The following is a 14,459-nucleotide window of genomic DNA, read 5'->3' as shown; positions in this document are numbered from 1 at the left end:
CGCAAGCACAAGGACCCGAGTTCGATCCTGGTACCAAAAACAACAAACAAACAAACAAAAAGATAAGAGTCTTGGCAGTCTGTAGAGTGGGAAAATATAAAGAACTCAAAAAAATCAGACCTCCCCCACTCATTTAAAGACCAAGTCCAAAAATGGGCATCTGAAAATAGGGCTGGGGATTTAGCTCATTGGTTCTGCCACCTGCCTCGTGAGCGCAAGATCCCAAGTTCGATCCCTGGTACCCCACCCCCCCCAGAAAAAAGAAAAGACACTTCTCAGATGAATTAAAAATGGCAACTAAATATATGAAAAAATGTTTGACATCACTGGTCATTCATGAAATGCAAATTGAAATAACACTGAGGGGACCAGGGATTTAGCTCAGTGGTTCCAGCACCTGCCTTGCCAGCTACAAGGTCCCGAGTTCTATCCCTGGTACCAAAAAATAAATAAATAAAATTAAAACAACACTGAGATTCCATCTCACTCCAGAAAGAATGGCTGCTATCAAGAAATCAACCAGTAACAAATGCTGGAGGGGATGTGGGGAAGAGAGAACCCCTCTCTGCTATTGGTGGAAGTGTAGACTGGTGCAACCAGTGTGGAGATTTCTCAAAAAACTAAAACTAGAAGTTCCATTTGACCTAGCTATACCTCTTCTTGGTATCTTCCTGAAAGAATTAAAAGCATCATACCACAGCGATATATATACACTCATGTTCATAGCAGCACAGTTTGTAATAGCTAAATCTTGGAAACAGTGCAGATGCCCATCAGCTGACAAGTAGATAAGAAGATGTGGTTTTTGTATACAGTGCAGTACTACTCTGCCATAAAGAAGGATGAGCTTCAGACATTCATAGCTAAATGGATGGACCTTAAGTGAGATAAATTGGATACACATGTTTAGTATATGTGCTGCCAAAGTGAGCCCATGGACACACATGTTTAAATACCACATTTTTTCTCTGGTGTGAGAAACTGAAAGTGGAAATAAGGACTAAAATGTATAATACATGTTGGGAAATGGGAAGAAAGTGTTCAATTGGGAAGGGGAACAGGGGAGGAGGGAGGGAGAAAGTAAGGAAGGGACGTGAAAATAGAAGCAAAGCTTTTGTACATAGGGGAGGGGGCTTGAGGGGAGCAATGGGATAAAATTAAATTTATTTTTTAAAAAGATAAGAGTCTTGGAAGAACAGAAAAGAATCAGATTTGGGATAGATTTCTAATACAGAAAAGACAAGACAACTGAACATATATCCAAAGGAGATGAAGTCATGTGTTGAATAGGCATCTATTCCCCATGTGTATTGTAGCACTAAGCACAGTGGCCAAGAAGTGGAAACAACCTCAGTGTCCATCAGCTGAAGAATCGATAAAACAAATGTAGTACATCTATATAATAATCTTCAGCCATAAAAAAGAATGAAATCCTGTCATTTGTGATGACATAGATAGAACTGGAGATCATTATGTTAAGTAAAAATAAGTGAGGGAAAGACAGGTACCATAGGCTCTCACTCATATCTGGAATATAAAAAAAGTTGAGGGGCCAGAGATTTAGCTCAGTGGTTTCACCACCTGCTGTGCAAGCACAAGGACCCGAGTTCAATCCCCGGTACCAAAAAAAAAAGTGATCTTACAGACATTGAGAGACTGGTGGGGAGATTATCTGGGAGGGAGGGTTGGGGAAAGGCTGATCATGGGTACTAAGTTACAGTTAGATAGGAGCAAGAACACTGGTATGCTGTTACACAGTACACAGTAAGGTAGATATAGATAGTAGTAACACACTGTGCATTTCAAAAAGTCAGAAGAAAGGACTTTGAATGTTTTCACCCTAAAGAAATGATAAATGAGCTGGAAGTGTTGTCACATGCCCATAATCCCAGCATTCCATAGGCTGAAGCAGGATTGTGTTTCATCCCAGTCTGGGCTACATAGCAAGACCTTAAGCACCACCCCCAAGAAAGGTAAATGTCTGAAGAGATAGTTGTATTTACCCTGACCTAAACAATTATATGATGTTTAAGGTGCCCCATTAATATATATATAATTTTTATATATCCTTTAAAAATAAATTTTAAAAGATCCAAATACATGCTAGTTATAAGAAACTTTAACTATAATACACATACATCAAAAATAAAAGGATAGGGGAAAAAAACTGGCTCAATAATGATTCTACTCATAGAAGTCAGGACATGTATGTAAATTTAGGTTGGTTGATAATTATATTTGAGATCCTTTCAGGATATCCAAGACAGAAACGAAAAGATAAATCAATCTGGAGTTAAGGAAAAGAGGTGTGAAGAAATGACATATTTAGAATCGATTAGCTCATAGACAGTTGAGCTGTGGATGCAGAAGAAAACCTCCTGGGAAGAATGCACAGAGTAAAATAAAAAGAAAGAATGAGGAAAGTTGGGAAACTAAATGCAGAGAGTAGTGTCCTGGGCAGTATGGAAAGCACAAACCTAGTTTTCAGTCTGATTATTAACTGGATCCCTGGTCATGTGACCTCAGGATAATTATTTAATGGCTCATGGCTTCCTCTATTTGCAAGAAATGAGGAGGCTAAACGAGATTGTTTTGACCTTGATATTAATGACTATTATAAATATTTATTGGTATTAATACTTGACGCTAATAAAACATTTTTGTCAAGTGTTCAATTATCAGATATTATTGTATTGGTTTCAATTCTAGCCTTTTAAAAAAGAATGTTAGAAGTATGCTAGATTTTTTTTTTACAGGTAGAACTTTCAATTTTATCTCAAAATGGTAAACTGAGGCATAGTTCTGACCATGTACTACTACAGAAAGGCTTGTAACGTTAGTGAAAGAGTTCCTTGAGGGGTCCAGTCAGACCCAGACTGATACCAGCCAAACATGTGATTGGCCAAATTTTTTTTCCTAGACCTGCTTTAAGAGGAATGAGAAGTCTTTGAATGTAAAGAACAAAAATACATAAATTTCAAATAATCTAATTTTAATATTTTTACTTTAAGAGAAAGATACTTAAACATTAATGTGATACATGATTGGAGAAACTCATTTCAAAGCATTTCCCATATATCTGTTCTTTGGTATTTTCAGGCATGCATGTCATCTTCTCAAATCTTGAGGAATTAAAATCAAACTTTAATTTTTGGCTACATTTGGAAATTTCTTATATGTTAATGACTAATTTTTGGCACCAGCAGAATTTCTTAAATTGAAAAGACTGTTCAGATATAGTTGATCTTTGCTACTGAACAGTGGATACCCCCATTTTTGTTATCAGTACTTGTACTTATTGGTAGAACTTGGTTTACCAACAGTGTAGTTGAATATAATCTTTGTTTCTTTAGAGCCAGTAAGGTGCTCCTGTCAGACAGAAACCTATCCCTTTGAGAAGATGGAGAATAAAGGAGAGAAACTCTGCTCCAGAGATAATGTTTAAGCTTTCTTTGGGTCTTCATGTGAAAGCTTAAGCACTGTGATGTCCAAACATTTTCTTTTAGTATATTCTTTTTCATAGACACTATGGTTAATGAATTTATGTTCTGCAACTTTTGTTTTAGGAACAAGGAAAAGTTTTGATCACTTGATATCAGACACAAAAGCTCCTAAAAGGCAAGAAATGGAATCAGGAATCACAACGCCCCCCAAAATGAGGAGAGTAGCAGAAACTGATTATGAAATGGGTGAGAAACAAAGTTAATAATTGACCTATGTCACTGACAGGTGGGAGAGTACCTCAAATCCACATTTACCTTCCAACCATATTAAATCTTTAGAATGCTATATAGAAGCATTTGTTTTTTGAAAGATAAACTCTGTGATCCTTAAAATGATATTTATCCTGAAACCTGTGCAAAAAGTAATCATATGTATGATACACAGTATTGTAAATAGCTAACCAAAATTTTGTATAGGTGAATAGTAATTCTGTATATTTATTTTGATATTTTAAGTTTCTACCAAAATGCTGTTTAATTTTAGAACATTGAAATACGCTAAGTGAAGCTGTTATCTAGGTGTTCTGTTAATACATCTGATCATGTTAATCCATGTCTTACTGCAGAAACTCAGAGGATTTCCTCATCACAGCAGCACCCACATTTACGTAAAGTTTCAGTGTCTGAATCAAATGTTCTTTTGGATGAAGAAGTACTTACTGATCCGAAGATCCAAGCTCTTCTTCTTACTGTATTAGTAAGGATTTTGCCTTTTTAAGGGTTTTTCCCACTGAAATTTTTATTCCAGTCTACTCTTAGGAGCCTTTTTTAAAAATTAATTTTATTAGCATGTCTTAGATGTACATAATAATCACATTTATCATAGGGAATTTGTATTTGTACATAGTATATCTTGATTCTTCTTTTTTTCCCCAATCCCTTCCCCTCCCTTCAGCCCCTCTTCCCCTTTAAATATGAAAACATGATAGGAAGATTGTCTTCTGCTTCTCACAAAACAGGCGACAATTCAGTCACAAAATAAAAATGTTCCTTGTTCACTTTTCTGCATCTTCGCAGGCAACGCTGGTAAAATATACCACGGATGAATTTGATCAACGAATTCTTTATGAATATTTAGCAGAGGCCAGCGTTGTGTTCCCCAAAGTATTTCCCGTTGTGTAAGCATCTCCTTCTGTATTTAACTAACCTTTGTACCTATCTTTATGTCAAATGCTTGGTAAAGGCTTAGGAAATACTTTATCCAGTAATGTTCATTAGTTGCAAAAATAGCAAAATGAGATAGTGTGGTAGTGAATTTTAGCTTAGAGATAGTGGTGTAAGCAGGCTGTGGGCGTGGCTCAGTGGTAGAATATGTTCTCAGGATGCACAAGTCCCCACTTTTGATTCCCAGCACCAAAAAACCAAAACATAGTGGGTTTATTGGTGGCTAAATGGTGGCTAAGCTATCAGGAAAAGCTTTTGTTTTTAATCTTGTTGATTTAAGTGGTTCACCGTGATGAGCACTGTACATTCTTCTTGCCTTGGAGCAAACTGATGCCTGTTTTGGTTTTCTTTTTAGTAGAGCTTGTGTATTTATCCACAGCTGAGTGAAGTCAAGACTAATCTCCTATTTGAGAAGTAAATTTTCTCTGTTAACACCTTAGCCTCAAAGTGTTCAGATTTAAATAGCCCAAAGAAACTTGGGATATTCTGTTCTAATTGAGAACTTCTCTACAGCATAGTTTTATTTCTGGTTAATCACATTTTAAATTTTTCAAATTTTATATAATTAGATTTTAGTTCTTTTTATTAATGAGTGCATCCAGGTCAGAAATAATTTCTTCCTAAGATTTCATTGGATGGTTATTCTATCTCTTCCAGTCTAATTTTGTTTCCTTCATAAAATTTAATCTTATTGAGGCTGGGGATTTAGCTCAGTGGTTCCAGCACCTGCCTCGCAAGTGCAAGGTCCTGAGCTTGATCCCCAGTACCAAAAATAAAAAAACAAAAAAAATTTAATCTGATTGAGCATTTATTAAGCATGGATTAATATTAAATTTAGTCTTAACTCCCTGACTACGTACCAGCAGATAGCAGAAAGAAATGGTCCTAAGCAGCAGAAAGCCAATCTTGTCTTGCAAAAAGCATTCATAATGTATAGTTAGTTAAACACGGTGATATGACACCACTAGTTGTTTACATTTACCATTTTTCCCCTGGTGACTAAAAGCAAAACAGAAGATGAAATAAAAAGCAAACACACGTACACACACACACACACACACACACACACACCAGAAAATTTGAAAAATACAGAAAAGCAACAGAAAGTTAAAAGCACTCATGTCTCTTTAATTTTGCCACATTGTTCTGAATAATTAGTTTCTCAGTAAATCTTTTCATTAATTATCCTCTAAAGTATTTCTCTGTTGACTTTTACTTTTTTAGGCATAATTTGTTGGACTCTAAGATCAACACCTTGTTGTCATTATGCCAAGATCCAAATTTGTTAAATCCAATCCATGGAATCGTGCAGAGTGTGGTGTACCATGAAGAATCCCCACCACAGTACCAAACATCTTACCTGCAAAGTAAATAAATGTATCAGGAGAAGAATGACTGATGAACTTGCTAACATGTGCAGTGTTGTAGAATGCACTGACTACAGAATTCTTTATAAGGGATAGGAGTGTTCATACTTCTTTCTCCATATGGAGTTTTCTGACTCCCATAATTATATATTCAATATGATAACTGCTTGACAACTTTATTAAAATACAGTTTTATACTGAATCTGTTTTAAGTAAGTTTTAGTCTGCTTTGACACTCATTCTAAAATGTTTTCAGTGTATTCATAGGCTTTATAAATTAACTGTGCAACTTAATTTCTGTTACCATTAAAAGATACCATGTCTCTTATAAGAGTAACATTTGATTTGTTGCAGGTTTTGGTTTTAATGGCTTATGGCGGTTTGCAGGACCCTTCTCAAAGGTATAAAAACATGTTTTTCTCTTATTTTTGACAAAACAAAAATTTGTATCCATGTTAGTGTGCCTGCTTTAAGAAAGCACAGTGTACTGAAAACTAGAGTAACAACTCACAATAAACACATTTTCAGAAAAAGTTTTTCAGCACAAGATTTCTTCTAAGAGGCAGCATCTTTAATATCTTTATGCATTAATTTTTCAAAACCAACTAATTTTATGCTGACTTTGCAGAAGGGTGTGATAACCCTCTGTAAACCTTTTCTGCTACAGACCCCTATGTATTTGATAATTTTAATGTACACATTCAAATATCTTATGACTAGTAAAAAGTATTACCTGTGGTTGTAATCTACCTCATGAAAACATGTTTACATCCAACAGTATTTGACTAGATTCATTGCTCTCTATTCATTTTTTTTCTTTGGCATTAGTTGATGTAGTGCTACATAAATACATATTTAATTTCTTTCTCTGTATGTGCTCTCTCCAAATTCATGGAAGTTCCTTGAAGGCAGGACTTCTGTATCTTCCCCCTATAGTTCCTAGCGCAGTGTTCTAGATACAAGGGTGTTAAATCTCTTGATATGCACATGTTGTCACTAAAAAACAGGCCTAAAGTCACAGGAGTCTAAGTGTATCTTGCAGCAGTTTTTGTACTTAGATTGCCATAACCCTCTGAGCCCTTCACGGTGTCTAGCTAGTGGAATTTAAATAGCAGCTGGAATGATGATGTTCTGCTCATTTTTTCTGTTTTGGAAAGTTGGCTGGATGTCATTCTTGATGATTTTATTGTCTCAGTGTTCAGCCTGTCTGCACATGGCTTTCAGAAATTGCAGGTTCATCTGGAAGCATTAAGGGAAGCTGAATAAAATTCCCAGGTATAAGTCCTATGGTAGTCGATAAATACTACTCCACTCCCTTTTAAAAATTACAATATAATATAAACAGAGGAAGAAAAATAAATTAAGCCCAAAACAAAAATTGAATTAATCTTTTTTTGGCTTTAGAGGGGATTAAAAAAGAGTGGAGCTTAAATAATTTCCTATTTTCCATTACAGCAAACACAAATCCCAGACTATGCTGAGCTTATTGTTAAGTTTCTTGATGCCTTGATTGACACGTACTTGCCTGGAATTGATGAAGAAACCAGTGAGGAGTCCCTCCTGACACCCACATCTCCTTACCCTCCTGCCCTGCAGAGCCAGCTTAGTATCACTGCCAACCTTAACCTCTCTAATTCCATGACCTCACTTGCAACTTCCCAGCATTCCCCAGGTTAGTAAACATAATCTTTATATAACTTTGGGCAATAATATTAAGATACCAACATTAGGAATTCCCTTGTGGTTAGATTATAGCAGATTTTGTTCCTTTTCCTCTTGAGGTTCATCTTACATTTCTTCTTTACTTTGTAACTAAATTCAATGTTGTTACTCTGCAAAGTATTCTACTTTGCAACAAGCTGTGTTAAGACAATGAAATGTCTGTAGTATTCACAAACATAGGTTTCCAAGGTTGATAAGTTTTTAGAGTTGGACAACAAGAGCAACCTAAGCTGCATTACCCTGTAAGAGAACAGAACTACAATTCCTTTCTAGACAGGCAAACATTGTTCTAAAGGCTCCTTTCTGATACAACATACTGGATCAAAAAAAACATACAAAGTCTAATAGTACCCTTCTTACTTGCTACCAGGAACAACCTAGCCATCCAGCCCATCCACAGACCAGACTGAAGATCTAGGATTAAGTAGCATTTACTAGACAAAAAAAAGTCATCTCAAAAAAAATAACATCCTAAAGCCCATAAATAATAATCCTTACTGTAGAGTCCCTATTTGGTTCAAATGAGAAGAATATACCAATCCAGCCTGCAACTCAGAGGTTGATACACTGGCAAATAATAGCTAATAGCTTGAGTGGAACTGAGATACATGAGACACCAGAAGCAGCGACCTGCAGAACTCTGAGCTTATTGTTGTCAGAGTGCATGATTTCATACAACTCTGGCCGATGCCAGAAGTATTAGCAACCAATGCTGTCATGTATGTTGAGGTGACAGTGGGCAAGGAAGGAAAGCTTCTTCTATGGTTATGTTTTCTGTTTAGAAAAGTGCTCCTTCTAAAATGGTTAAAATTAAAGAAGGATTTATTGTTTAAAGTTTGTTCCATTGTCTGAAAAGTTCACTCATGAAATACCCAATTCTATAGAGAAAAGTTCTTTTAAGTAGTTTATATAGTTCTTAGTATGGATTTTTTTAAAGAATCAAATGATAAAGTTACTCTGTGAGTTTCAAGGTCCATAAATAGAATCTCCAGTTTATAATCCCCATATTGCATGAACATTTCCGTTTATGTGGTAGTTTTGAAGGTTCTGAAGAATACCCAATTCATATTATGTTAAAAAAGATAGTCAACCATTAAACTTTCTTTCAGCATTTATTTATCAGTCACCTTACAGATCATCCTTTTTTACCCCAGGAAATAAAAGAAGTCTGTGCGCTCTTTTTCTCTGTAACTGTGTTCATTTACCCCCATCACTTACTCCTAGTACAGTGTTTCTTCAAGTATAGCCTCACATCAGCTGCATCAGCATCATTGAGGAGCTTGTTAGAAATCCAGATGGTACTTAGCCAGGCATGGTGAGGCCTGCCTGTAATCCCACACTCAAGGCAGCTGAGGCAGGAGGATCACAAGTTTGAGAACAGCTTAGGCAACTTATTGAGACTCTGTCTCAAAAATAAACAATATTAAAATGCTGGGGATATAGCTCAATGTGGAGGCCCTGGGTTCAATTCCCAGTACCACAAAAAGGGGGAGAGGAGAGAAAGGAAAAGGAAAAAGAGATGCCAAAAGCAGATGCTGGAGCCTTATCCCAGAACTCTAACACATAGCTCTCTATGGGTGAAGCTCAGGCAGTAATGAGTGTTCTACACCCCAGGTGATTTTTACACTGGTTTGAGAAGCACTGCCCTAGTGTCTGCCGATGGTCCTGCCCATTATCAGCATTTCAGCTCTTCAGGCCAGGACAGAACTTAAAATTTACTTTCTTCCGGATACTGTAGCCATTGAATTCTTCTCTGCCTGTGCACCCCTCTGCCCATGAACTCTTAGCATTTTGAACTAGGGCACCATACAGGTAATTTAGCTCTACACTTACAATATTATGTTGCGTGGGAAGACTGAGTTCTAGAAGCACTAATTGCTTTATCACACAGTTCTTGTGTACAGGCAAGGTAAATGTTCTTTATAACACACCGCCTTCCCTGTGTTTCTCTCATATTCTTTCCCTTCTCTTTCCTGTGTCCTTCATTCATTCATTTATTTATTTATTTCTATCTCATTACTTCTGTCTGCCTTAGCCTCAGTTTCCCAGTCCTTCTGTAGTGCACTCCCGTTTTTCTGATTTGTAATTTATGATTTTCAACTGCTACAGTTTATCATAATTAGAAAAATAGCTCAGTAGTAGAGCACTTGCCTAGCATGCATTCGATCTCCAGCACCACACAAACACATGTACACACACACACACACACACACACACAAATGCAAATTAGTAGACTCTGTCTATATGGTCCCCTCATTTTGAAAGTTTGGTTTACTTTGACCAAATTTTAGCCTCAACCTCTTAAGCTGCTAAAATGGTGTTAACTGTGCCAAAAAGATCATTTGTTTCGTGGTGATAGTCGTTTTTGTACTTTCTTTTTTTTTTTGAGACAAGGTCTATGCTATGTAGTTCAGGCTGACCTTGACCTCAATATGTAGCCCAGGCTGGCCTTGAACTTGCCGAAATCTTCCTGCCTCAGCTTCCTGAGTGCTGGAATTCTAGGCATGTGCCACCACTCCTGGCTGGTAGTTAGTTGTTTTCTGATACCAGGGATTGCACCCAGGGCCTTTACACTGAGCTCATCCTCAGCTGTTTTTAAGATGGTCTCACTGAGTTGCTAAATTGACCAATCTCAGCTCAAACCAGTGATCCTTTTGCCTCAGCTTCGCAGAGTGTTGGCATTACAGGCATGTGCCACTATACTTAGCTAAGGATCCTGATTTCTTTCTTTTCCTTGTTGTTGTTTATTTGTTTTTGGTACTGGGGATTAAACTCGGGTCCTTGCACTTTCGAGGCAGGCAGTGCCACCACTGAGCTAAATCTCCGGCAGGATCCTGATTTCTTTGCACTAATAATTATAGTTTTGTCATTTGCTCTTATGAAATATCTCTTAATGATTAAGAGTTGGGACTTTGAGGCTATGTGTGATGTTGCACCCCTGTAATCCCAGTGCTCAGGAGGCTGAGGCAGGAGGATCACCACAAGTTTTAGGCCAGCCCAGGCTAAGACCCTGTCTCAAGAAACCAAATACAAGAGTTGAAACTTTGGAATTAGATATATCGCTTCATATCTTGAGCTCTATTTAATTTTATATCTTTATCTCCTTATTTTTTATGGACTGAGTTTGCTGATATCAAAGGGCTAAAAGAAGCAGTAAAGCTTATCCAAAAACTTACCCATACTCATTCAACTTTGCTACTTAGCTGTGTAGAAACCAAAATACTTATCTCTACTCCCAGCAGCCAAGTCCTCAGCAGTAGTATTTAAAGACCTCTGTGTTACTGCCTGAAATGGAGCATATTTCCCTCTCCTAACCCCCATCTCTGCCTCACCATTGCACCTTACTCAAATTAAGATTGTGGTGATACACTTCAGTCAACAGCTTTGAGGATGTAGTGGTCTTTTTCATTTCTCTCTGAAAATGTGTAAGTGCACCTTTAAAAATGCCTAAGTGTCTTCTGAATCCCTCTCTAATAGTAGTTGAACTTGTCATTAGTGGAACTCTACCCAGAATTCAGTGTGTGTAAAATTGCGTTTACTATAATCTTCTAGCCAAATGGCAAGAGCTTTGCCTCTTCAGGTTTTTCTTAAATGTCCTGAAGAGAATACAAGAGCTACATACCTGTAATGTATAAGAATATTTCACACTTGATATTATGATCCTTATTAGGCCCAGTGGACCTGAGCTAGACATAAATTGAAGAACCAGGATTAGAACTAGAAAATAAAACTTATCTTACCTGTTTAAAAAAGAAAAAAAACCTATTTGTGGGACTATTTCTTGGTTAAGCCCAAGCCGAGTGGTTTTCCCAATTGATGAGCAGAGGCCTACATATCCATTTCAAGTACGATCTACCTTCATCCTCTATAGATATTAAAGAGCAAATATATTAGAATCAAGATTGTATGGATTTTGTACATATTAAAAAGAAGTTAAATTAGGGCCGGGGATTTAGCTCGGTGGTTCCGCCACCTGCCTTGCAAGTGCAAGGACCAGAGTTCGATCCCCGGCACCAAAAAAAAAAAAAAGAAGTTAAATTAGATCCAGTTAGTCCCAAAGTATTAAAATCTATTTTATATTTATCAGGTTCTGCTAACACTTTTTACAATTTAATTCAATAAGCATTTGAACACCTATTTAGTAGGTTTGCTTTCGCCACTCTAGGCCATTTAAAGATGGCCAGGAACTTGACAGTTTTTACCCATGGATCTCAGTATTTAAGTTAAGGTTTTGGTTTGGTTTGATTTAGTTTTAGTTTCTGTGACCCATGTTGTTTAATATTTTAAGTATATATAAGTTCTCTTAATTTTAAGTACAAGATAAATAATGCAGTGCTCTGTAGAAAATAACCGTAATTCCAGATATTTATCCTGTAGTTATTCATTGTTTGCTGTATGCAGGGAGTGGCCGAGGCAGGGCACCTGCCTCCAAGAGCTCTCAGTTGTAAAGATAGTAAGTGTGCACAGAAATGACTTTGACCTCTTAGTCTGTGATACTTGTCATATTGTGTCTTGTACTGTACATTATTCTGATAGGTGAGAGGGACTATTTTGGCAGAGTCAGGTAGTAATTATGACAAAAAATTTTATAACACTTTACCTCAAAAAATGTAAGAAATATATATTTTACAAGAACAAAAAGCATGTGATCTATTTTTCGTGCTTTGTACTAAGAAAGTTCTTTATTTCTTCTTTTTTATCGTTTCATTTGATAGTACTGATAGTACTGGAGCACAGATCTTTTTTCTTTTTCAGATTCATTTCTCCTACTTTATTTTTTGAGCTTCATCCATCCCGGCAGCCATTCTTTCACTTTGCTCTGTAATATAAACATCCTCTAGGAAAGAGGGATGAATCAGCTGGCGTTCATAAGCACCCTAAGCCAGTATTGCTGATAGCTGTGTGCGTGGAGGGACATTTCATCAAAACCATTTCTCTAAACTTAGCTCTGAGTCAGCAACACTCCTAATATGTTTGCTGCATTTAAAATAACTCCCTCAAAAAAAAATTAAAATAAAATAACTCCCTCTTAAAAGAAACTTATAGGCCTCTACTGTGAGATCACTTAAAATCTCTGAAACTACACATATTTTAATATTTTAAAGAACTAGTTAAGGTATCACCACACCTTTACTTGGTAGTTTTTATTTTGCTTTTCTTTATTATCCTATATAAGGGAGAGAAAGAATTTTTATTGAGCAATTATTTATGTGTAACTTCTGCTAATTCTTTATCTCATTTTTAAATTTAGTTCTTGATTTAAAATTCTAAATTCTAATAAAGATGGTAAAACACATCATCTGTAAAACTGTAAGTTATATTTACTCACAGAATGTATTATTTAGGAAATTAATGGTCAGAGCTCAGTAATTAAAACCAGACTCCTGAACACTGGAAAACATAGTAGTTATCCAACATCTAATCACATTGGACTTTTAAAAAATGTTATGGACATCGCTCACTTTGTGTTTTTTCTTCCATTCTGTGTTTGAAGCTCCTCTGCCTTGCTCTAAATCAGCAGTTTTCATGCAGCTGCTCTCTCATCAAGGTACTCCTCACCTTCACCATCCTTGCATGAAGTACTGCTTACCCCGCACTCATCCTGGGCATATGGCACAAGGCTTCATTTCCAGTCCCTGGGAGCTCTGTCTGGCTTAGTCACCAGAGAAACTTGCAAAGCCACTGTGTTGTAAGGTCTGGGGGTTACAGCAAGTGCCAGGCTGGTGTGTTCTGTCTCAGTTAAGGGGCTGCTTACACCTGTCCTGAGCAGTGAAGCCACCGTCCCTGGACTAAAACAACAGAATAACAAGGAACTCAAGGGAGAGTTAATAGAGAAAAAGCAGGACATGTGGTGTGAGCAAGTTCTTCTGTAGCTTAGAAAATGCCCCCCCCAAAAAAAGCCAATCTTAGACATTAAAGCTGGCTGTCTATTCTATCATTTGTATTTAAGAAAAGGAATATGCTCATTAGTTAGCCCTAAAGCCTAAAAAGGAAAAATGTGACACACTTATGTTTACTTTATAAAAGATGTCATTTCTTTCTTCTCCTATAATTATTATACAGAAAGATTAAACCTAGACAGAAAAAAAAGTGTTAATAATAGGTGAAAGCCTGTTTTTTTTTTTAAAAATGGTTTTTAATTCCCACATCCTCTTTGCCCAGGGCCCACTGACCTATACAAGTCCCCCTTTTTTTGCCGGGAGAGGGGCAACAGGGCCTCACTAAATTGCCCAGCCTGGCCACAAACTTGAATCTTCCTGCCTCACCCTTCCAAGTAGCTGGGATTACAACTGTGCAACCACCATGGCTGGCTCTTTTGAGATTCTTTTAAATTACAATTTTGTATATTTACTCGAACTACAAATTTTTCTAAATATATATTTATAATATCTCCATGAATGTATTTATTATAGCATAAGAACAAGCTATTACTACTTACCTTTCTAGGATTTATTACATTTTGTGCTTACACAAGCTTCAGTCATTTTACAATTGTAACATAAAATTTAAGTCCTATGTATTCTAATATACCTTTAAGTATATCAATTAGTCTTTTATTTCAGGTATTAGGAGGAGGACCATCTTAATTTATATAATAATTAGTTTACCTTTATGCAAAAATTCTTCACAGATTATTTTATCTGGTGGAGTTTTTTGGTTTTGGTTTTTTGAGACAAGATCTCACTATACAGTACAGGCTGGC

The 14,459-nt window shown here is 36.6% G+C and overlaps 1 protein-coding gene across 10 annotated transcripts in view; it reads left to right on the top strand.

Moving 5' to 3' along the window:
- Nf1 (neurofibromin 1) overlaps positions 1 to 14,459 on the top strand; it is a 285,217-nt gene that overhangs the window by 262,235 nt on the left and 8,523 nt on the right. For 9 of the 10 annotated variants that reach the window (XM_087191932.1, XM_021248915.2, XM_021248918.2 and 6 more), the window contains 6 exons: positions 3,567 to 3,689; positions 4,070 to 4,200; positions 4,521 to 4,621; positions 5,892 to 6,034; positions 6,389 to 6,435; positions 7,490 to 7,706. In XM_087191932.1, coding sequence (XP_087048058.1) covers positions 3,567 to 3,689; positions 4,070 to 4,200; positions 4,521 to 4,621; positions 5,892 to 6,034; positions 6,389 to 6,435; positions 7,490 to 7,706 — 762 coding nt within the window. The remainder of the gene's footprint in view (positions 1 to 3,566; positions 3,690 to 4,069; positions 4,201 to 4,520; positions 4,622 to 5,891; positions 6,035 to 6,388; positions 6,436 to 7,489; positions 7,707 to 14,459) is intronic. The other variant, XM_087191931.1, reaches the window with a different exon arrangement.

Source organism: Heterocephalus glaber, unplaced genomic scaffold (genome assembly GCF_053883595.1).
Source record: "Heterocephalus glaber isolate CG9 unplaced genomic scaffold, H.glaber_assembly_v1.0 deba00001564, whole genome shotgun sequence".
Classification (NCBI taxonomy): Eukaryota; Metazoa; Chordata; class Mammalia; order Rodentia; family Bathyergidae; genus Heterocephalus; species Heterocephalus glaber.
This window is presented reverse-complemented; position numbering and strand designations above follow the sequence as displayed.